The sequence below is a fragment of the Oncorhynchus mykiss genome, chromosome 17 (assembly GCF_013265735.2).
Source record: "Oncorhynchus mykiss isolate Arlee chromosome 17, USDA_OmykA_1.1, whole genome shotgun sequence".
NCBI lineage: Eukaryota > Metazoa > Chordata > Actinopteri > Salmoniformes > Salmonidae > Oncorhynchus > Oncorhynchus mykiss.
The window spans coordinates 32,937,810-32,963,530 of NC_048581.1; the positions used below are offsets into that span (position 1 = coordinate 32,937,810).

The 25,721-nt window shown below is 39.6% G+C and overlaps 1 protein-coding gene across 1 annotated transcript; it reads right to left on the reverse strand.

The window, feature by feature from the left end:
* Window positions 1-9,591: 9,591 nt before the first annotated feature.
* On the reverse strand, window positions 9,592-23,386 carry LOC110495167 (opsin-5-like). Its single transcript, XM_021570493.2, has 6 exons — window positions 23,202-23,386; window positions 21,990-22,195; window positions 11,433-11,532; window positions 11,183-11,287; window positions 10,629-10,852; window positions 9,592-10,323 (listed from the first exon to the last, which is right to left on the reverse strand). Exons 1-6 carry the CDS (start codon window positions 23,362-23,364, stop codon window positions 9,808-9,810), a joined length of 1,314 nt encoding a protein of 437 aa, XP_021426168.1. The 5' UTR covers window positions 23,365-23,386; the 3' UTR covers window positions 9,592-9,807.
* Between the last annotated feature and the right edge of the window lie 2,335 nt (window positions 23,387-25,721).

Genomic DNA, 25,721 nt, shown 5'->3' on the forward strand with positions numbered 1-25,721 from the left:
TTTCTGCCCATCAGACTCCGCTTCTCTTTCTTATACCTCATAAAGGTAATATGTTTAAACTGTACTTATAACAGTGGCTAGTTATATATATTAATTTAAAGTCCAAAATACTGTTTGTAATCAGCACAGTGGGTGGGGGGGACAAATAATATTTTGAGATACTTAACATTTCTCTCTATTTTCCTCTATAGATGCCACTATGACTTATACCTGCAGCCTAATACTGTAGTAATTATGGTGATTGCAGCACTGTAATCGAGTTCAGTTGTGCGAAGCTGGGTATTTCAGGTACTCATCTCTAAAACAAAGCAATTTCGGTCAAAAGAGTCCATATTAACAAAGGAAATGGAATGACAAACAGAACAGATAGCAATAAAAACTACCCTACTCAGAATGATTTAGATGAAGAAGAAAAAAGAAATTGAGGGACCTATTCAAGAAAGATCAAGTGTAATCTATTGTAAACAATAATACGAACTGGATGGAAATGGGGAAAAATGCGCCAAATATATATGTTTTTCTTCAACATAGAAATGCAACCAAAGATAATTTACCGAAATTTGATGGAACTGATGGAGTCATCCATGATTCACCAAACAAATCAAATCTAATTTTATTTGTCACATACACATGGTTAGCAGATGTTAATGCGAGTGTAGCGAAATGCTTGTGCTTCTAGTTCCGACAATGCAGTAATAACCAACAAGTAATCTAGCTAACAATTCCAAAACTACTACCTTATAGACACAAGTGTAAGGGGATAAAGAATATGTACATACAGATATATGAATGAGTGATGGTACAGAGCAGCATAGGCAAGATACAGTAGATGGTATTGAGTGCAGTATATACATATGAGATGAGTATGTAAACAAAGTGGCATAGTTAAAGTGGCTAGTGATACATGTATTACAATGTTTTGACAGAGGAGGAAAAGTACTTTAAGCATATGTTTTTGTTTGTCTCCTCCATCTCCACTAACTGAAGTTAATTGTATGGATAAAAAATAAATAAGAATGTAAAATTACCAGCTGTACAGAAAGACTCATGTGAAGGCTAAATTACAGAGGAGGAACTTCTTGATGCAATTAAAGCATTTAAGTCTGGGAGAAATCCAGGGCTGGATGGCATACCGGTGAAGGTATACTAAACCTTTTTGATATACTCAGAGGACCGTTATTGGCATGTTTTAACCACTCCTATAAAAATGGTAGATTATCAGATACTCAACAAGGTCTGATTTCCTTATTACTGAAACAGGATCCAAGTGGTAAATATAAAGATCCAGTCCATTTCAAAAACTGGAGGCCCCTTTATACTGCAGTGTTGTGATGCAATTGTATTTATTTTTTAAATGCAAAGCGCAAAGAATTTAAAATATATTGTTGGATATTATTCATCCTAATCAGAAAGGTTTTTTACATGGACAATACAGTGGAGATAATATAAGACAAGTACTGAACACAATGAAAGATCTGGGAAACCAGGCCTGGTACTCACAGCTGACTTTGAAAAGGCGTTTGATTAAGTACGACTGGAATTTATATACACTACCGGTCAAAAGTTTTAGAACATCTACTCATTCAAGGGTTTTTTTTCATTTTTTTTTACATTGCAGAATCATAGTGAAGACTTCAAAACTATGAAACAACACATATGGAGTCATGTAGTAACCAAAAAATTGTTAAACACATCAAAATATATTTGAGATTCTTCAAATAGCCACCCTTTGCCTTGATAACAGCTTTGCTCACTCTTGGCATTCTCTCAACCAGATTCACCTAGAATGCTTTTCCAACAGTCTTGAAGGAGGTCCCACATATGCTGAGCACTTGTTGGCTGCTTTTCCTTCACTCTGCGGTCCGACTCATCCCAAACCATCTCAATCTGGTTGAGGTTGGGGGATTGTGGAGGCCAGGTCATCTGATGCGGCACCCCATCACTCTCATTCTTGGTCAAATATCCCTTACACAGCCTGGAGGTGTGTTGGGTCATTGTCCTGTTGAAAAACAAATGATAGTCCCACTAAGCCCAAACCAGATGGGATGCCGTATTGTTGCAGAATGCTGTGGTAGTCATGCTGGCTAAGTGTGCCTTGAATACTAAATAAATCACAGACAGTGTCACCAGCAAAGCACCCCCACACAATAACACCACCACCCCCATGCTTTATGGTGGGAAATATACATGCGGAGATCATCCGTTCACCCACACCGCGTCTCACAAAGACACGGCGGTTGGAACCAAAAATCTCCAATTTGGACTCCAGACCAAAAGACACATTTGAAGCAATTCGACCATGAAGGCCTGATTCACGTGGTCTCCTCTGAACAGTTGATGTTGAGACGTGTCTGTTACTTGAACTCTGTGAAGCATTTATTTTTGCTGCAATTTCTGAGGCTGGTACCTCTAATGAACTTATCCTCTGCAGCAGAGGTAATTCTGACTCTACCATTCCTGTGGAGGTCCTCGTGAGTGCCAGTTTCATCATAGTGCTTGATTGTTTTTACGACTGCACTTGAAGAAACTTTCAAAGTTCCTTATATTTTCCGTATTGACTGACCTTCATCTCTTAAAGTGACAATGGACTGTAATTTCTCTTTGCCTATTTGAGCTGTTCTTGCCATAATATGGACTTAGCCCTATTTGGTAAAATACCATCTTCTGTATACTCCCCTACCTTGTCACAACACAACTGATTGGCTCTAACACATTAAGAAAGAAAGAAATTCCACAAATTAACTTTTAACAATGCACATCTGTTAATTGAAATGTATTCCAGGTGACTACCTCATGAAGCTGGTTGAGAGAATGCCAAGAGTGTGCAAAGCTGTCATCAAGGCAAAGGGGGCTATTTGAAGAATCTCAAATATATTGTTTTCCACTTTTTTGGTTACTACATGATTCCATATGTGTTATTTCATAGATTTGATGTCTTCACTGTTATTCTACAGTGTAGAAAATAGTAACATCAAGAAAAACCCTTGAATGAGTAGCTGTTCAAAAACTTTTGACTGGTAGTGTATATTTTGGAAAATCTTTTATAAAGTAGGTTAAAGTTATGTACAGTAACCCTTGGTAGTAAAATACTAAAAATGGTCTACTTCTCAGAAAGTGTTAAACTGTCAAGAGGAGTAGAACAAGGTTGTCCACTATCGGCATATCTAGATCCAACAATAATATCAAGGGGTTAGAAACCCAGGGCTTAAAAACAAAGGTATTAATGTATGCTGATGGTTCTTGTTTTCTTTTAAATCCACAATTTGGATCCCTCCACAGATTTATAGAATAGCTAGATACTTTTTCTAACCTCTCTGCATTACATCCAAATTATGGTAAGTGTACTATATTACTTATTGGATCTAAAAAAAAATACAACTTTAACATTACCGAGTAGGTTACCAGTAAAATGGTATGACAGTGATGTGGACATACTCTGCAGAGGTGTGGACTCGAGTCACAAATATGATGACTTGCAACTCGACTTTGACTTTAACATCAATGACTCGTGACTTAAATTGGACTTGAGCCTTATGACTCGACCTGAATTGATACCCTCCCCAAGCCCGAATATAAAAAATGATGCTATTAAAAAAAAGTAATTCATTTAACGGATTACAGTTTGAATCGGACAGCAGCCATTCAAATTGTGCCAGCTGAGAAAAAGTTGTGCGTGGCAGTGCAGAGGAACTTCGGCGGATTCAGATGGAGCCCTTGGAAAGATGATACCCCAAATTATTACTTTCGGATATAAAGACGATGCTGTATCAACAAAAAACAGATTGCAACTTGCAAAACAGGCCGGAAGGAAATTACTGATCGATGCACAGCAATTTCCAACTTTGTTCGACATTTGAAGCTGCAAGAAGTAAGTTGTGGCTAATATAGCTAACAGCTATATATTTTATTACTTTACTAGTGTATCATGTAGGCTAACGTAACGTTAAATCAATGAGCCTCCACAGTCAGTGCGGGAACATGATCATTGCACCCAAGATTGAGCTACAACTGGCTAGGCAGTTGGTAGCCTAAATCCTGCCTGCTGTTCCTTAAACCATTGACATATGTTAGCCTACTGCAACCACAGACAGAGAGAGAGAGAGTATGTGTGTGTGTGTACAAGACTACATAGCCCGATTGCACCCCATAGCGATCCTCGATAGTCGATCACTATTGTGTGTGTGTGTGTGTGGGGGGGGGGGGGGGGGTCTTTCTCATGGCTACCCATGTATTTCCATGGAAATATAACGTTAATTTGAAAGTAATAAATATATAGATATTTTTAAAAGTATTCATGATTTGCGTAAATGTAATATACTAACTATTACTCTTGTTAAAAATATGAAATGGTATTACATTTGGTGAAGAGCACATTGACACACAAGCACATTGACGCACATTGACACACTTGACTTGGTACTTGACGGTCTTGCCTTGGTACTTGACGCTCTTGACTTGAGACTTGACTCGGACTTACCTGTCTTGATTTGGGACTTGAGTGCTAAGACTTGAGACTTACTTGTAAAACAATGAATTGGTCCCACTTCTGATACTCAGTATACATATCCTGAAAGAAAGAAATTATCTCACTACAATACATTTTAATATAAAGTCAGCAAAAATAGATAAGATCTTGCTACCATGGAAAGGAAAGTGCCTGTCTATTTGTGGAAAAATCATCTTGATTAACTCGTTAGTCATATCCCAGTTTACCTATTTGCTAATGGTCTAATGGCCTACACGTAGCGACCTGCTTTTTAAATTATGTAATTAAATTAAAATATGTCATTTTATTTGGAACGGCAAGCCAGACAAAATTAAACGGGCCAATTAAAATAATGAATGTGAATTTGGAGGGCTGAAATTCTTGAATATTAAAGCATTATACCGCTCACTAAAGGTGTCAGTCATACAAATGTTATACTTAAATTCAAACTTGTTGTCTAGTAGATTAGTAAGAATGTCTCACCCTATGTTCAAGAATGACTTTTTCCCTTGATTCAGATTACAATCTCTCACTTTCAGTTCTTTGAAAATGAAATAATTACCAAAATATTGCTATTTTTAAAACAAGCCATAGAAAGTTGGATGCAATTTCAGTTTAATCCACCAATGTCAATGGAATATTTGTGAGTAAACTTGAGTTATGCACGTGGAGGTTTTAGGACCATCATGAACATGTACAATGACTATTTACATGTGTTGGAAATAAATTAAATGTACACATTACTGCTGTTGTCACTGAGTTTTAAGGCAAATTCCATTATAATCATATGCTGTGTGTGAAATATGTTGATTTATAGCCAAGGTGGCAGAGGCGCTTCACCTAAAATGCTAAGTAACAGCTGGTTACTGTACAACCCTTCAATATAAGCCCTATTTTTCCTCTCTCTAATAGAAGTTAAACAGGTTGATCCCCTGCCTCAACTCCCACTGAACCCCCAACAGATCAGGCTCAATTCAATTCAACCGGCCGCATTCGGTTCAAAGCTTTCTGTGTGTGGTCCTGTAATCTGTAATGAATGGTGATGGTGGAGATTAAAAGTGTAATGTGATTTCTTGAAGGACACCTACAGACACAAACAGAGCTGAGGACTGTCCTGTACATCACCACTGCAGAGTTGAAACCGGTCCAAAGCTGTTTGGAACCTCTTCAGTTGAATCTACATGTGGGCAGTTGGAGAAAGAACATGTCACGACGACTCACGACGCCAGTGATGTAATATCCCCAAAAAAAACAATCTTAATTTAACCTTGGTCTAGACTAGTAAACTGTTTGTTGCAGACACTACAGCATGCTCCAATATCAGGATAAATAATCCCTGAAGACCTGAGGAGGACTGAAGTCTGCTTTCATTCTATTGAATTATGGCATAAAGTCTATGCAGGTTTATGTACATTGTGTGTGTACACAAATGGAAAGTTTTGAGGAATTGCAGTAATGACCACACTTATTTACCAATCTGAGGAATCACAGAAAGCAGGAACAGTCTAGTGGGTCAACAGGGTGGGCAGTTTTGACAGGGTTCAAATGACAGAGGTGGCCAGTTGTGTGGCCACACCCATAAGCATTGATATGAATATGGGCACCCGGTGAGCGTTACAAAACAATATATATTGGTGGCCTTCCAGCCCACCGTTATTTCAGCACTCAAAAAAAAAACTTTATTTATACCCTGGTTTGGGGGAGTTTGTTAAAATGTATGAGCACAGCCGGACTATACACTTTAGCATCCATCCTATGGAAGTATATTCATGTCCAATGGAGGGTAAGGACACAGATTGTTGATAACACTGACTGTTATTATAGGTGGCAGATACGTACGTCATGGCAGTGACAAGCAGTATCTTGGAAGCAGGGAGCTATTTTGCTAAAGATGTATGTTTATGTACGATTCTATTGCTGTGGAATGCCAGGGAGACTGTGAATGAGATCCAGTATGTTCATGCCGAAGCAAGGTGAACAGTCCATGTGACATCAGGCACAGCCACACAGCCATGTACTGTATCTGCTGCCCTGGTTCCTGTCAAAAAGCTAGTAGGTCTTTGCAAGTGTCCTAAAGACCAATACGATCCTAGATTACCGTACACTATATAGCTCTACTACACAAGCTTCTGATTTATCGGACTTCGTTGTTGAAGTATAAAAACATGTGTTACCAAACCCGTTCACAGGGGTTGGTTAACTCTTGAGGTTTCTTGGGTCTCCACTGAATTAGGTAAATCCACTTTTAGTTTTAATGCAATTTGCAGAACTCATTACAATTAGATGTTGTGCCTCTCGGGCAGTTTAGGGTGTTCATTGAGGACCTAGCAGCAGTCTTTCGTAAATGTTGTGTTTTGTATTGATTGCTGTTTTGTTTTACATTGTATTGGCCGTTGTATTGTTGTGATCAAGGCACCGTTGGGAATAAGACCCTGGCCTCAATGGGTTTTCCCTGAATAAATAAAGAATAATAATAAAATAAAATACAATTGGTATAGAACATCATTCCTTTGTCAGCATAAATACGTAAGAGTTGTAGCCCTATATCTTTTCCATAAAAGGAGAGCTATCAAAGCAGATCACGCTGGAAATCAGCATGTTGAGTTCACCAGATTCAAAAGCACACTGACTGGAATGTTTACTTTATCCAATGAGTTAACACAGGCCTAACAGCAGCCTTATTATATGGGGGTGTTCCTTTAAAAAGGAAAAGCAGGGAAAGCACTGACAGTAGGCTATGCTTTCACAGGGCTGCTCAAGTCCACACTTGTCCTGCTAGACGTTGATCATGACTCTCAGTTTAATTGCATTACACGTAAGAGTCACTGGACGGTGGTGTCTCCTGTTCGGGGGGAGTTTTGTTAACACGCATCGCTTGCGGTAAGGTTTTGGAAACAGGAGGACCTTATCTTTCATACCTGCGAGAAATAATAAAAACCTTTTTAAAAAAAGGATACATTGACACCCACCTTTATAGGGTTAGAGTTAGTGTTCCCACACGGCCATACTGTACATGTTACAGCGCGTGATCACGGAAGACAGGCGGAATTAGCTATCTAGCATGCGCCAAACACCTGTGTGTAACGCCAGAAATGTGTTGTCACTGAAAAATACTATCGGGTGCAACTGTGATGAAGCCAGGTTAAAACAGTGTACAGTTACTGTTTATTTTGAATTTATATGTGGTATGAAAGTAAATGGTTTTATGTTTCTAGAACCGTATCGCAATTTAAAATTGATTCACGTTTAGATGGAGTATTTGGCTGTTTTGGCTGCCAAAAAAATGTTGCGTTTATATTTTTGCTCAGTGTTTGATATCTCCGAAGATATCAAACACTGAGCAAAAATATAAACGCAACATTTAAAGTGTTGAAATAAAATATCCTAGAAATGTTCCATATGCACAAAAATGTTGAGCACAAATTTGTTTACATCCCTGTTACTGACCATTTATCCTTTGCAAGATAATCCACCTGACAGGTGTGGCGTCTAAATAAAATGATTAAGCATAATCATTACAGCATGATAATTACACAGGTGCTGGGGACAATAAAAGGCCGCTCTAAAATGTGCAGTTTTGTCACACATCACAATGCCGCAGACGTCTCAAGTTTTGAGGGAGCGTGCAATTGGCATGCTGACAGCAGGAATATCCACCAGAGCTATTGCCAGAGAATTGAATGCCTCAAACACTGTTTTAGAGAAATTGGCAGCCTCACAACTGCAAACCACGTGTATAGCATCGTGTGGGCGAGCGGTTTGCTGATGTCAACATTGTGAACAGAATGCCCCATGGTAGCGATGGGGTTATGGTATGGGCAGGCATAAGCTAACACAATCACATTTTATTGATGAAGATTTGAACGCACAGAGATACCGGGATGAGTTCCTGAGGTCCGGCCCCATGTTGCGAGGATCTGTACACAATTCCTGGAAGCTGAAAATGTCCCAGTTCCAGACATGTCACCATTGAGCATGTTTGGGATGCTCTGGATCGACGTGTACGACAGCGTGTTCCAGTTCCTGCCAATATCCAGCAACGTTGCACAGCCATTGAAGAGGGGTGGGACAACATTCAACAGGCCACAGTCAACAGCCTGACAAACTCTATGCGAAGGACATGTGTCGCGTGAGGCAAATGGTGGTCACACCAGATACTGACTGGTTTTCTGATCCACACCCCTACCTTTTTTTTACGTATCTGTGACCAACAGATGCGAATGTGTATTCCCAGTCATGCGAAATCTATAGATGAATTTTTTTCAATTGACTGATTTCCTTATATGAGCTGTAACTCTGTAACATATTCTAGTTCAGTGTACTAGGTCCCTGGACCTGAAGGAGTAACGGTAGGCTCCTTGAAGGAAAATACAGAAATCATCCCGTATGATGCATCATGAAATAAGCTGAGGGAAGCATGAAGATAAAGAAAACATAAATCAAATCTGCCAACCAGTTGTCCTGTGGGGCGTCGAAGACCCTTTCAATGTATTTTTTTTCTTTCTCCTTCTTTCCAATGTTCAACTTGATTTCGACTACTTATTAAAGCAGCCTACAACTTCACCATCGGCACAATCAACCTTGCAGTCAGTCGCCTTTAGTAGAGTGCGCATGTGGAATGGATCGTTTCGTGCCAAACCCACAGGTGGCCAACATGTGAGCATATTGCAGGGGCTTGAGAAGTATCTGCTTTCTGTTTTGTTTTAATACAGCTCTCTTGCGTATTGTCGCTTATACTTGTAGCCTGTCAAGGTTGAACGCACTTTAATTCACTTCAACTGTTCCTTATGGGACATGTCCTACCTGAGGTAAAGTTGGTTTGTGTGAAGTTCCTTGGAATTATGGGGAACAGATGGATGATTTTTTTCACTGGACGAAAACAAGTCAGCCCGCGAAGGCACGCCTGCCTCACTCAAGTAAAGTTATCATTAGAACTGGTATGTCGCCTATGTGTGAGCTGAGCATCTCAGAGCATTTTCATAAGAGATACACTTACATTTCTGTCATGTCTTCTGTAATGTCTGCTAAATGGGGTTGAGTTGGACAGGAATTTATTTCAAAAGAGTGACAATATGAGTATTGATATTGCAAACATCTTTCAACTTGTTCCCTTTGAATGGAAACAGTTTTATTCGCAAGTATAAACACAATTCATTAAGAAAATAACAAACTGTATCAACAGGTATACACACTTACACAAATCAAATACAAAATAGTTATCCTTAACATTATCCCCTAAAATTCAAGTAGCCACTTTTCAAGTAAAATCCCATGTGTTTGTAAATAAAAAGGTAACACAGAAGAAAAAAACCGGATTGTTCTTAGAGTCTGTCACATTCCCACTCTGGTGCATCAGACAGATGGGGCACCTCGATAAGGGGCACCTCGATAAAGTACATCTCCTTGTTGGCGGGAGGAGTACAGGGGGGGCTCCCCACTCCCGAATCTGGGCTTGGGGCAGCCTTAGTCGCCGTGAGCAGATACGGATTTCCAGGGGCATACTTCATCTCCTTCATCTCCTTCTGGTGATGAGGATGTGCTTTGAGTCCATTGCCTCTTCCGGAGCCCTGGTGAGCCTCGCCCTTCGGCTTAAAACGCTTGAGCTTGACCGTGTCCTTGCCATCGCCGGTGCAAGGCAGCAAGATGGCGACGTCCTTGCGGAACTTGGAGCTGAGGCCGAAGTAGATGAGCGGGTTGTAGAAGCTGGCCGACTTGGCAAAGAGGCGGGTGAAGATGCTGGTGAGGCTGGGTACGTGGAAGCCACAGGCCGACCACATGGAGACCACGGCGTACGGCGACCACGCCAGGATGAATGCTGTGCAGATGACAATGGATACCTGGGAGAATGACCTAAGTTAGGTTGCCCGTTAAATCATAAGCCTTCCTTTAAAGCTTGGTCTATATGTAGTATTATTTGTACGTTATTTTCTGGATTCTGACACACTCTAATATATCTACTCTGGATTGTTTATTGGACACTGTCATTTCTTGATTTATTTTTTAGATGTTTGTATTGTGTTTGCAAGACATTCTAGTGCACTATTGGAGCTAGTAACATGAGCATTTCCGTTGCACCTGCTGTAATTCCTGCAAATCTGTGTACGTGACCAATAAACGTTGCTGTGATTTGAATCCTACTCACAATGGTGACGTCCCGTTCAATCTTCCTCTGCCTGTCCGTCAGGTCTCCCTCAGCGGCCATGGCGTTGCCTCTCTTCACTGTGTTGATGATGGACACGTAGGTGAAGAGCATGACCAGCACGGGGACGAAGAAGCAGAAGATGAGGATGGAGACGATGTAGGACTTGTAGACGGTGGAGTAGTTGGCTTTGGCCCAGTCGATTTCACACGTTCCATATCCACGATCTAAAAGAAGGAGATTGAGACACAAACACATTGATCATGTGAATATTGTTGAACATTTACAAAGAATTTCCTGTATTTTGGCCCTTAGAAAAGTCAGGGTAAGTGTGAAAAAAAAGGTCTGCATAGGTCAATATGGTCAGTTCTCGTTTAAAGGTTGTCTTCTGCTAACGTTTTAGATAACTTGTTTAAGGGCTATTCTTGTTTTGTCGTCATTGTCCACATACAAATCTTGAAAATGTTGCCCAACCAGAATGTTACAAGAACCTAACACAAGTAAGTGCCTCTGTATCAAATAGTATGTCACATGATTACTAGCCATGTTTATCTCACCTGTGTAACTCCCCCAGCCCAGAAGAGGCGCTCCCGACCAGAACACAGCCCCTGACCAGATGAATATTAGGCTCATGCCCATGGTTGTGTTGGTTATGCAGTGAGCTAGGTAAAGGAAAAGAGTTGATAGCTAAAAGAAAGGTTCCCACAAGAACATTATGTCTGACCAGAACGTCTAGCCTATAGGGGGCATTTTTCTGGAATTATTGAGATGAAGATTAAAGGTTAAGGTTGTGTCACAGTGCATTACCTTTACTCGGATGGCATCCCTTGATGTATCTTGTGACACTGATGACAGTCAAAGTATTGATGCTGCTGAGGCCAAAGACCAAGGTGAAGAAGCCGTCCACCTGGGAAAGACCAACAATACTGTTAGGGAAGCTTAGAGGGGAAACGTACAGGGATGAAAATCTCAAAACAAATACAGTAGAAAAAACAGACATCCACATTTCTTGCAGAAGTTGAAGGACCCCAATCACTCAGAAGATCAAGTTGAAAACAATGATTCTGCTATTGAATAGTCGTCTGGATTCTCATGTACTTGACAAATCCGTCATTAACCAATTACTGATTTTGTGTGAATAGGGCTCCTCTCTACTTTTGCCAACTCCTTTTCTTGGTTGTTCAGTTTTCAGTTCACCCTGATGGACATTTATATAGCCCGAATACAGAAGAGCTGATCTAGCTACATTGAATGGAGTTAAAGATCGGTCCATCACAACTATGGTCAGCAGTGGTGAGTATGTCTGATCAAGATCGACAGCTTCTACCGAATTAACTTCTCTTCCTAGTAGAGACAGGACCAAATGTACTTTGACTGATCGGATTACTTAATCTAATCTAATATATTTACATCCAAGCCCCTTCACTTTTGCCTCACGGTCAGATACACTTTGGAGGACAATGCAAAGTCTATTGGAGGAAAAACCTTGGACCATAATTTAAAAAACATCTGGTGGGATGCTTCGAGCAACATAGCATTTTCTGCAAATGGCTTTTCTCCATAATTGGAAACAGACCTGGGTTCAAATGCCATTTCAAATATCTCAATTCCTTTTACATATATTCAAAGTAAGTATACAGATATAGTTTATTTGAAAAGGCAAGTAGTTGAATATGTTAATGTATTTGGATATATACTTGGAAAGTATTTGAAAATACTCTCAAATACAGTTAATTTGGTAGATTTGGTTTTTACAAAGAACCGTTCAAATACTTCAATAAAAGTACTTGTTTTGGGCTGTGTATCTAAAAAAAAAACTAAAATACACAGAAAAAAAGTATTTTAAGTACCAGATACTCAAATACACATGTATTTGAACCCAGGTCTGGTTGGAAAGTAGTTACATGTCAGAGTTCATGTCCCATCATGCATTTTACTTGCTGCTTGTTAGGGTAAGCGTACCTATTAAGCCCACATACCCATTAAGCCCACTTCCATCTTTGGACAAAAAAAGAAATAAACACATTTCCTGCTGTTTCATGTTTCAACCAATTCATCTGATTGTCTTAGAATAAAACATGTTTTGGAAATAATAAGTTAAGTTATTGACAGTTGTGTATGTTTCCTACTAGTGGTCCATTTCAAAGCTTCAAAAAAACTTTGGTGTGGAGGTGATTCACTTTTTTTTTTAAACTTTTCGGATGTGATCACACTTCATGTAAAATTGCGAGATGAATGTGTTGATATATGCACAAGATAGTATACTACATAGGTATTAATGCCTATTTCTTGCCAATTGGAAAGATGGATTTTTCATACTAGTGGTCGTACCACGTCAGTCAATGCAGTAGCAACATAACAGAATGTAAATGAAAATAAAATAATATTGTTCAATACTAACATCACATAATATTGTAGTGTATATTTATACCCCAAACCATTGGTTTCCAAATATTTTATGATTGAACTTTGTTATTCAGATTTTTTTTTTTACCATAAATCACTGTTGTTCCAATTAAGTCCAGTAACCCGGTTTGCATTGAAACACATGGAGATTGTGTGATGATATCACTAAATTTTCTTCACATTTATTTTCATTAAAATACTCAAATTACATTTATGCATCTCTTCATTGTATGTTTACCAACATTAAAAACAATTAAGAACATTTAAAAGCCTCTGTACTCTCTCCAAGACGTTTGGAGTGGACAGGTAGTCATTGATGCAGAAAGAGAAGAATAAGATCAGGGTTGAAGGGTATCAGGGATGGAAGACCAACAAGTAGAGGACAAAAAATGGAAACAAATGAGGGACATGAAGATGACTATTGGATGACTACTTGTGCAGTTAGAGCCAGGCGCATTAGTCATATTTGTCACACCAGCCTTCGCTTTGGCTCTCCCTCCTCTCCAGCTCAGGCGTTCGGTGTTGCCGGCCTTCTAGCTGCTGCCGAACCTGCTGCTGGCAAACGCCCTTCACTCATCAACCCCAGACTTGTCTCATCATCATTACACACACCTGGTTCCAATCCCTACTCTATCACTGTATATACAGTGGGGCAAAAAAGTATTTAGTCAGCCACAAATTGTGCAAGTTCTCCCATTTAAAAAGATGAGAGAGGCCTGTAATTTTCATCATAAGTACACTTCAACTATGACAGACAAAATGAGGGAAAAAAATCCAGAAAATAACATTGTAGGATTTTTTATGAATTTATTTGCAAATTATGGTGGAAAATAAGTATTTGGTCACCTACAAACAAGCAAGATTTCTGGCTCTCACAGACCTATAACTTCTTCTTTAAGAGGCTCCTCTGTCCTCAACTCGTTACCTGTATTAATGGCACCTGTTTGAACTTGTTATCAGTATAAAAGACACCTGTCAACAACCTCAAACAGTCACACTCCAAACTCCACTATGGCGAAGACCAAAGAGCTGTCAAAGGACACCAGAAACAAAATTGTAGACCTGCACCAGGCTGGGAAGACTGAATCTGCAATAGGTAAGCAGCTTGGTTTGAATAAATCAACTGTGGGAGCAATTATTCGGAAATGGAAGACATACAAGACCACTGATAATCTCCCTCGATCTGGGGCTCCACGCAAGATCTCACCCCGTGGGGTCAAAATGATCACAAGAACGGTGAGCAAAAATCCCAGAACCACACGGGGGAACCTAGTGAATGACCTGCAGAGAGCTGGGACCAAAGTAACAAAGCCTACCATCAGTAACACACTACGCCGCCAGGGACTCAAATCCTGCAGTGCCAGATGTGTCCCCCTGCTTAAGCCAGTACATGTCCAGGCCCGTCTGAAGTTTGCTAGAGAGCATTTGGATGATCCAGAAGAAGATTGGGAGAATGTCATATGGTCAGATGAAACCAAAATATAACTTTTTGGTAAAAACTCAACTCGTCGTGTTTGGAGGACAAAGAATGCTGAGTTGCATCCAAAGAACACCATACCTACTGTGAAGCATGGGGGTGGAAACATCATACTTTGGGGCTGTTTTTCTGCAAAGGGACCAGGACGACTGATCCGTGTAAAGGAAAGAATGAATGGGGCCATGTATCGTGAGATTTTGAGTGAAAACCTCCTTCCATCAGCAAGGGCATTGAAGATGAAACGTGGCTCGGTCTTTCAGCATGACAATGATCCCAAACACACCGCCCGGGCAACGAAGGAGTGGCTTCGTAAGAAGCATTTCAAGGTCCTGGAGTGGCCTAGCCAGTCTCCAGATCTCAACCCCATAGAAAATCTTTGGAGGGAGTTGAAAGTCCGTGTGACCAAGCAACAGCCCCAGAATATCACTGCTCTAGAGGAGATCTGCATGGAGGAATGGGCCAAAATACCAGCAACAGTGTGTGAAAACCTTGTAAAGACTTACAGAAAATGTTTGACCTCTGTCATTGCCAACAAAGGGTATAACCACCATAATCCACCATAATTTGCAAATAAATTCATTAAAAATCCTACAGTGTGATTTTCTGGATTTTTTTTCTCAGTGTACCTTTGATGAAAATTACAGGCCTCTCTCATCTTTTTAAGTGGGACAACTTGCACAATTGGTGGCTGACTAAATACTTTTTTGCCCCACTGTATACTCCCTCTGTCATATGTCTTTTGTTGCTTGTTTTCCTGTAGAGGAATCTCTCGTACTATTTCCTGAGTACTTTATTATTTTGGGGTTTTGTCCCACTTTTATCTATGGGGCTTTATTAAATTCCGTAGTTCTAAACCTGTGACTGCCTCCCGCCTTCTCCGCTCTACACTTGTGACAATATTGTTGTCCCTCATTCATCCAGGTGTTTCTATTTTTGGGTTCACCACACAAACCTTTGTAATGCAACAGTAGAGAGGGAGATTTTAAACGGTCTTCAGAATGGCTTTAGGAAGACAAGTTGAACTAACGAACAACACTACACCAAATGTGAACCAGCTTTCAGATAATTCATGACAAGTTGTTATGTGTTATGGTCTTTGTGCACAGCGTCTTATCCACAGAGGGCCAGTGATGGTACATGTTTTTGTTCTTACCAAGCAGTAACTCTGATTCAACTTATCAAGTCTTGGTTGAAGTCTATGACTAGTTGATTAGTCAAATCAGGTATGTACTGGTTGGCATGAACAAAAGCCTGGGCCCGCATTGTTCTCTGCGGATATGATTGGACACCCACTTTTATGAGTGCTACACCCATGATGAATAGTAATGATCAGTTGATTTTAAGAACTTAAGGGCTGATTACTATAATTTAAGTTTACATAAGATATGTCAGTTTGTAAGTTTTCAGCATTAGGAAATGTATTTAAATTGATTATTTAAGAGGTGGGCTTTTTTGGGACACCTATGGGCTTAAAAGGTACATTCGGTACCCAACCTCTTAAAGATCGGACCCTTTTTCACAATTTTCGCCTAAAATGACATACCCAAATCTAACTGCCTGTAGCTCAGGACCTGAAGCAAGGATATGCATATTCGTGATGCCATTTGAAAGACTCGAAATGTGAAATTAATGTAGGAGAATATAACACATTAGATCTGGTAAAAGAGAACACAAAGAAAAAACAACCGTTTTTCTGTATTTTTGTGTACCATCTTTTAAATGCAAGAGAAAGGCCATAATGTATTATTCCAGCCCAGGCGCAATTTAGATTTTGGCCACTAGATGGCAGCAGTGTATGTGCAACGTTTTAGACTGATCCAATGAACCATTGTATTTCTGTTCAAAATGTTGTATCAAGACTGCCCAAATGTGCATAATTGGTTTATTAAAAACTTTTTAAGTTCATAACTGTGCACTCTCCTCAAACTGTAAATTGGACAGTGCAGTTAGATTAAGCTTTCTGCCAATATCAGATATGTCTGTGTCCTGGGAAATGTTCTTCTTACTTACAACCTCCTGCTAATTGCATTAGCGCATATTAGCTCAAATGTCCCACAGGTGGGACCCAGTCCAGATGTTCCACATATTTTAACAAATATGTTTCTCTTACATAAAAAAAAATAGGGTAAATCAAGTCATACAATTTAACATGAGAGATTAATCTTTCATATTATCTCCGCCTTTCCTACAACAATTACGACAAGTATATGTTAGAAATGTCTAAACTTTTTGGTGGCTTTAATAGGTACACTATAGTCCGCAATCTCATCTTTGACAACTCTCCCCTCACTCTGACCCATACATTCTATAATCCAGCTTTCAGTGTCTCTAGACCTCAGGACCACTTTTCTTTCTCAGAAGAAACTCTCTCCTCTCTCTTCCTCATCTGCCCTCTCTGCCCTGTTACTTATTGTATTTTTAAAATAATTTCTGTCTCTCCTTTTAGTTTGTTTTCTTACTGTAGTTTTCATGTGGTTGTTTTCCTATTGTATTTAGCTTTGGCCAATAGTAAATGAAAATATTATTGTTCAGTGTTAGTTGGACATTATTCAACTATGATTTGTCCCAAACAAACAGCAACACCTGCTTGGGGAAATAACTGTAATTAACATTAAAACACACACACTGTTGTTGTACTAACACATTTGATACAAATAGAACACGGATAACACTGTAATTTCACAGACATTGCATTCATTCATTGGACTTTTTTTCAAGGTGGTATTTTCTCACATTGTGCACCAATGTAAATTGATTGATAGGCTTGAACTAAAATGTATATTTTCAAGAGGCCCCGACAAAACAAGGTAATCGATAGTGCCCGTCAATCACGTGTACGCAAGCCCTTGTGCAAATCACGCTTCCTCTTTATCAAATGCTATAAGCATGTGCCAGACCTTAACCATCCAACTATGTTTGGCTGTTGATGTGGCTAAAGCATTCTTATTTCCCCCTAAGATATAGTTACAATTCTATTACTTCAGGTAAAGCCTACAGGACCGTTTCTCCTGTGCTGTAGTTAACAGTATAATACCTTTGTGACACCTGTCCGGTGCACCCATTGTTAATGTTCTATTTGTAACCAAGTAATAATAAAAATGACCATCTCCCCAAAGAACCATTGTAGTGCAGTGAATATAATGATCTGTTGCAACACATTTCAATGCTCTATTCCATTGTCTCCAATCCAGAAAATAACATTGTAGGATTTTTTATGAATTTATTTGCAAATTATGGTGGAAAATAAGTATTTGGTCACCTACAAACAAGCAAGATTTCTGGCTCTCACAGACCTATAACTTCTTCTTTAAGAGGCTCCTCTGTCCTCAACTCGTTACCTGTATTAATGGCACCTGTTTGAACTTGTTATCAGTATAAAAGACACCTGTCAACAACCTCAAACAGTCACACTCCAAACTCCACTATGGCGAAGACCAAAGAGCTGTCAAAGGACACCAGAAACAAAATTGTAGACCTGCACCAGGCTGGGAAGACTGAATCTGCAATAGGTAAGCAGCTTGGTTTGAATAAATCAACTGTGGGAGCAATTATTCGGAAATGGAAGACATACAAGACCACTGATAATCTCCCTCGATCTGGGGCTCCACGCAAGATCTCACCCCGTGGGGTCAAAATGATCACAAGAACGGTGAGCAAAAATCCCAGAACCACACGGGGGAACCTAGTGAATGACCTGCAGAGAGCTGGGACCAAAGTAACAAAGCCTACCATCAGTAACACACTACGCCGCCAGGGACTCAAATCCTGCAGTGCCAGATGTGTCCCCCTGCTTAAGCCAGTACATGTCCAGGCCCGTCTGAAGTTTGCTAGAGAGCATTTGGATGATCCAGAAGAAGATTGGGAGAATGTCATATGGTCAGATGAAACCAAAATATAACTTTTTGGTAAAAACTCAACTCGTCGTGTTTGGAGGACAAAGAATGCTGAGTTGCATCCAAAGAACACCATACCTACTGTGAAGCATGGGGGTGGAAACATCATACTTTGGGGCTGTTTTTCTGCAAAGGGACCAGGACGACTGATCCGTGTAAAGGAAAGAATGAATGGGGCCATGTATCGTGAGATTTTGAGTGAAAACCTCCTTCCATCAGCAAGGGCATTGAAGATGAAACGTGGCTCGGTCTTTCAGCATGACAATGATCCCAAACACACCGCCCGGGCAACGAAGGAGTGGCTTCGTAAGAAGCATTTCAAGGTCCTGGAGTGGCCTAGCCAGTCTCCAGATCTCAACCCCATAGAAAATCTTTGGAGGGAGTTGAAAGTCCGTGTGACCAAGCAACAGCCCCAGAATATCACTGCTCTAGAGGAGATCTGCATGGAGGAATGGGCCAAAATACCAGCAACAGTGTGTGAAAACCTTGTAAAGACTTACAGAAAATGTTTGACCTCTGTCATTGCCAACAAAGGGTATAACCACCATAATCCACCATAATTTGCAAATAAATTCATTAAAAATCCTACAGTGTGATTTTCTGGATTTTTTTTCTCAGTGTACCTTTGATGAAAATTACAGGCCTCTCTCATCTTTTTAAGTGGGACAACTTGCACAATTGGTGGCTGACTAAATACTTTTTTGCCCCACTGTATACTCCCTCTGTCATATGTCTTTTGTTGCTTGTTTTCCTGTAGAGGAATCTCTCGTACTATTTCCTGAGTACTTTATTATTTTGGGGTTTTGTCCCACTTTTATCTATGGGGCTTTATTAAATTCCGTAGTTCTAAACCTGTGACTGCCTCCCGCCTTCTCCGCTCTACACTTGTGACAATATTGTTGTCCCTCATTCATCCAGGTGTTTCTATTTTTGGGTTCACCACACAAACCTTTGTAATGCAACAGTAGAGAGGGAGATTTTAAACGGTCTTCAGAATGGCTTTAGGAAGACAAGTTGAACTAACGAACAACACTACACCAAATGTGAACCAGCTTTCAGATAATTCATGACAAGTTGTTATGTGTTATGGTCTTTGTGCACAGCGTCTTATCCACAGAGGGCCAGTGATGGTACATGTTTTTGTTCTTACCAAGCAGTAACTCTGATTCAACTTATCAAGTCTTGGTTGAAGTCTATGACTAGTTGATTAGTCAAATCAGGTATGTACTGGTTGGCATGAACAAAAGCCTGGGCCCGCATTGTTCTCTGCGGATATGATTGGACACCCACTTTTATGAGTGCTACACCCATGATGAATAGTAATGATCAGTTGATTTTAAGAACTTAAGGGCTGATTACTATAATTTAAGTTTACATAAGATATGTCAGTTTGTAAGTTTTCAGCATTAGGAAATGTATTTAAATTGATTATTTAAGAGGTGGGCTTTTTTGGGACACCTATGGGCTTAAAAGGTACATTCGGTACCCAACCTCTTAAAGATCGGACCCTTTTTCACAATTTTCGCCTAAAATGACATACCCAAATCTAACTGCCTGTAGCTCAGGACCTGAAGCAAGGATATGCATATTCGTGATGCCATTTGAAAGACTCGAAATGTGAAATTAATGTAGGAGAATATAACACATTAGATCTGGTAAAAGAGAACACAAAGAAAAAACAACCGTTTTTCTGTATTTTTGTGTACCATCTTTTAAATGCAAGAGAAAGGCCATAATGTATTATTCCAGCCCAGGCGCAATTTAGATTTTGGCCACTAGATGGCAGCAGTGTATGTGCAACGTTTTAGACTGATCCAATGAACCATTGTATTTCTGTTCAAAATGTTGTATCAAGACTGCCCAAATGTGCATAATTGGTTTATTAAAAACTTTTTAAGTTCATAACTGTGCACTCTCCTCAAACTGTAAATTGGACAGTGCAGTTAGATTAAGCTTTCTGCCAATATCAGATATGTCTGTGTCCTGGGAAATGTTCTTCTTACTTACAACCTCCTGCTAATTGCATTAGCGCATATTAGCTCAAATGTCCCACAGGTGGGACCCAGTCCAGATGTTCCACATATTTTAACAAATATGTTTCTCTTACATAAAAAAAAATAGGGTAAATCAAGTCATACAATTTAACATGAGAGATTAATCTTTCATATTATCTCCGCCTTTCCTACAACAATTACGACAAGTATATGTTAGAAATGTCTAAACTTTTTGGTGGCTTTAATAGGTACACTATAGTCCGCAATCTCATCTTTGACAACTCTCCCCTCACTCTGACCCATACATTCTATAATCCAGCTTTCAGTGTCTCTAGACCTCAGGACCACTTTTCTTTCTCAGAAGAAACTCTCTCCTCTCTCTTCCTCATCTGCCCTCTCTGCCCTGTTACTTATTGTATTTTTAAAATAATTTCTGTCTCTCCTTTTAGTTTGTTTTCTTACTGTAGTTTTCATGTGGTTGTTTTCCTATTGTATTTAGCTTTGGCCAATAGTAAATGAAAATATTATTGTTCAGTGTTAGTTGGACATTATTCAACTATGATTTGTCCCAAACAAACAGCAACACCTGCTTGGGGAAATAACTGTAATTAACATTAAAACACACACACTGTTGTTGTACTAACACATTTGATACAAATAGAACACGGATAACACTGTAATTTCACAGACATTGCATTCATTCATTGGACTTTTTTTCAAGGTGGTATTTTCTCACATTGTGCACCAATGTAAATTGATTGATAGGCTTGAACTAAAATGTATATTTTCAAGAGGCCCCGACAAAACAAGGTAATCGATAGTGCCCGTCAATCACGTGTACGCAAGCCCTTGTGCAAATCACGCTTCCTCTTTATCAAATGCTATAAGCATGTGCCAGACCTTAACCATCCAACTATGTTTGGCTGTTGATGTGGCTAAAGCATTCTTATTTCCCCCTAAGATATAGTTACAATTCTATTACTTCAGGTAAAGCCTACAGGACCGTTTCTCCTGTGCTGTAGTTAACAGTATAATACCTTTGTGACACCTGTCCGGTGCACCCATTGTTAATGTTCTATTTGTAACCAAGTAATAATAAAAATGACCATCTCCCCAAAGAACCATTGTAGTGCAGTGAATATAATGATCTGTTGCAACACATTTCAATGCTCTATTCCATTGTGTTATGTTTACTTAGGCTTCCATTCTGAGTGGACCATTACTATTCTTAACTAGGCAATTAGCAGGAAATGACAAAGAACTGGCAATAGAAACAAAGCCATAGAGCAGTGTTTTTGCACATCTGCAATTGCAAAGGTAAGTTGTCTTGTTTGTGTATTTGATATTTGTGTAAAGGATGGCGAAGTTAGCATCTCTCCGTGACATCACCTTCCAGGAGACCTGAACTACTAAAGTCGTGTCCAATCACGCCATGTTTTATGGGATGGCGGTAATGTCTGTGTCTTGTGAGTATTGCTGTGAGTGAGTGTATAGTGTCAGATCCTGCAGTAGGATTCACGTACAAAACTAATTTGAAGCCTCTCAATTCTCAAAACAACTTTTCCCCCTCCAACCAGATATCTTCATTGCCTACCTGGCATGTCCAGATCGAGTTAACCAGGTATCCGCTGTCCCGGAACACATTGAAGATCTCCAGGATCCCCCGGGAGTAGCCGAAGACGGAAATACTGGCGTCGGAGATGGCCAGGTTAAAGGTCAGATAGTCCGTGGGCTGCAGTGACACACGCTGCTTGTACAGGACGAAGATCACGATACTGTTGCCGAACCACGACATCCAACCTGACGAGGAGAAAACCCATTGACATACAAACCGATTGGCTTTATATCTCTTTTCCAGACACTAAAAGCGCTACGTGGATGGAAGCTCACCCCATCTATCACCAGCGTGTCCCACACTATCAAACGAGCAAAGGCCTTGTCAGTTTTGTGAAATGTCATGGAATTGTAGTCACACCATACAAAATGCGGCTCATAAAGCAGCATGAAGCATTGAGGTGACAAAGTGCCTCATCGGTGATTTTAACCTACTGCCCTTCTCTTCAGACACTACATATTCAAATACCAAAAGGAGCATAAACCTTCCTTCATTAAATTTCCTTTAGAGTTAATAGTAGGTGCACTGAGTAGCCTACCTATACTGTAAATAAAATTACAGTCGCCCTATTGGTTTCAAAAGTCAGGATCAATTTAAATCAATTTGCACCCAATAACAGGTAATTACAAGTCTTTCTGCCCTCTCTTAAAGAAGGTCAGGCTGGCTGGCTGCCATCCCTTCTTGATTGACGATTTCCACAGCTTAGGCGGGATCTGAATGGCTGCAGGATCCACCCCTCTTTACCAGGAGAAGATTTGTCCTGGTCTACTTATAGCACCAAATCCACTAACCGTTGCCCATACACTACAATGACAGTAACAGTAGTATAACAACTGCAATAACAAAGGTTTCTGGTATTGGTGATTTGTATTCTGCAGTGCAATCGAACTCTTCATCCAATTGTTGTATATTGCGATGCCAAAATTTGGGAGAGTAAAAATGAACAAGATAAATGTAGGCTACACTCTGAATATTTTATTTTGACAATTGGTCAAATGTACTGTCATTCATCTTACCTTAACGTTTAGGTAATAAAATATAAATGATGAAGTGGTAAACAAGCCATTAGTGACATATTTCCAGATTTTTTTGCCATGAAAGCAAAACTAAAGCAAGTCTTTGCAGCATAAAAGCAAAGCTGCATTTCAAAAACGAAATTACATTCCAACTACATACTACAAGTTCTCCCACCTAGCACCAGCAGGTATATTCCTATAATGGTCTCCCCTTGATCCGAGAAAGGTGGGTCTTTATTCGACATGGTAAAATTGTTATTCCTCCATGGAATGTTAGCCACTTGAAAAGCATTATTGACTGACATTTTGTTGTCCGAACGTTCCAGCTGCCGAGTCATACACGGAGCTGCGCAGCTCTCTGCCTTGCAAAGACACAAAGGTGCGTCCTCTGGGAAAACACTTGACCGACTCCTCTTTCTCTAAATCCAGTCTAATATTATTAGTCGGCGCACAGTGTGTTGCCTGAGAGGGATGACGTGTATTTCGCTAATCCCAATTATCCTCTGAGGTTGATACCCTGCGGGGGGGAATCACTTGTTGTTTCTGATTTGAGCTATGTTGTTTTCTCCTCGAGGAAATTGATTTGCAACTAAGGAAGCGTCTGTGTGTTATTGTATTTGGGTGAAGTTGTAGGCTAAGCACAAGTTGTCGTGGGTTTTATTTACTACATGACCAACCCAATTTAATATAACCCAATGTATAATGAAAAGTTTTAGTACAGTTGCCAACCTACACGTTTTACAGGGACGCGCTGCTGTCAAATTGAGAGCAAATCAGCGACTGCAGACAAGGATTTCCATGTAGCCTAAAACCGCTGTCTAGGGTGCTGAAAATGAGAGCTCTTGCACATATCAGGTCAATTAAACCTACATTTATTCATATTAACCTACTTTTTGACACTTGTATATATTATTAAATGTAATTATAGCATTGGGCGAAAATTATTAGAACTGTATTATTATTAGAACTATTAGAATAATTTTACTAAAATAGTCTGTCTAATTTAGCTTTTTGCCTTTAGAAAATGTATTTAAAAGTGAATGCTTAAATATAAAAAAAATGGATTAATAATCTTTTTCAGATTAAGTTTTCTATCTATAGGAGATGAAAATAGGCTATTATACTGCCTTATAATGTACAGATAGTGCTACACAAATTTTGTTGCTAGATGTTGTGTTAACTGTGTTAGTTTAGTGCTCTTAAAGGTTCCATTTTCAACTTTGTGTGCTAACTTTCCAGTTTCCCATACTGCATGTATGCATTTTGTTGCATGTGTGAATTGAATGCTGAATTTCCATCTAAATGGACAATAAATTAGACTGAACAAAAATATAAAACGCAACATACAACAATTTCAAGGACTTTACTGAGTTACAGTTCATATACGACAGTCAATTGAAATACATTCATTCAGCTCTATGGATTTCACATGACTGGGCAGGGGTGCAGCCTTGAGTGGGCCTGGGAGGGCATAGACCCATCCACTTGGCAGCCAGGCCCACCCACTGGGAAGCCAGGCCTAGCCAATCAGAATTTTTTTTCCCCACAAAATGGATTTATTACAGGCAGAAGTAGTCCTCAGCACCCCCATCGGATGATCCCGCAGGTGAAGAAGCTGGATGTGGAGGTCCTGGGGTGGTGTGGTTACACATGATCTGCGGTTCTGAGGCCGGTTGGACGTATTGACACATTCTCTAAAACAACGTTGGAACCAGCTTATGGTAGAGAAATGAACGTTCAATTCTCTGGCAACAGCTCTGGTGGACATTCCTGCAGTCAGCATGCCAGTTGCACGCTCCAACAAAACTTGAGACATCTATGGCATTGTGTTGTGTGACAAAACTGCACATTTTAAAGAGGCCTTTTATTGTCCCCAGCACAAGGTGCACTTATGTAATGATCATGCTGTTAAATCTTTTTTTTTTTTTTTTACATGTTGCATTTATATTTTTGCTTAGTATATATTGTATCCTCAAAAAGCTAAATGTAACATGGTAGACATAAAGCAGGGCTATTCAGCTGGCCAGATCCGGACCGTTTATTAATTTAGACTGGGCCTTTGATCAATATTGAACATTAATAAAAGAAATGCAAAAAAATATCTGCCAAAATCTGAAGTTCTGTTCCAAAATTACAAGCACTATTGTCGTTGTCTATGGTGTGGTTTCTAGTGGTTTCAAGCACCTATGTGGCATGTTGATCATTTTTTCTTCCTATGAATTTGGCTCTAGTGTTTAAACAGTTTAAGCTACAAAATAGTATGACCCCATTCCTGAGAGCTATGACTCTCAGGAACATGCCTTCTAGTTTCCTCTCTGATGCTCACAAGGACTCGTTAAAAGGGAGTGTGAGGGAAATGACTGAGGGAAATTTAATTCAAAGCATACTTCCTTCAGCCTGGAATTTTACATTAGCTGATTTGAGATACTTAGCTTTCAGATGATTTTAAAATGACTTACTTTTTAAAACCGATATACTTTTAATTAAGAAGCTTTTAATAGTTATTCAAATCAAATAAAAATGGTGAGCGAGCGTTGTGCCTTTTCCTTTTCAATGATGATCAAATGTTTTGGTTGCACCTCGACTCGTTGGTTGAACACTCTCCACTTCTTTCCTAATTACTTTAGCAACATTTCATTTGAAGAAAAGTGCTTTATTGGTGTGTGTGCGTTGCTTTTTTTATACAGTTCTTCCG

What these genes read in the sequence shown, in the direction of transcription:
- LOC110495167 (XM_021570493.2), bottom strand. Translation starts at nt 23,364, where the DNA reads ATGACTCGGCAGCTGGAACGTTCGGACAACAAAATGTCAGTCAATAAT. An exon ending in GGGATGCCATCCGAGTAAAG is followed by an intron (nt 11,288 to 11,432) that starts GTAATGCACTGT and finishes TCCTTTACCTAG; the next exon opens with CTCACTGCATAACCAACACA. An exon ending in GGGCTGGGGGAGTTACACAG is followed by an intron (nt 10,853 to 11,182) that starts GTGAGATAAACA and finishes TCCTTCTTTTAG; the next exon opens with ATCGTGGATATGGAACGTGT.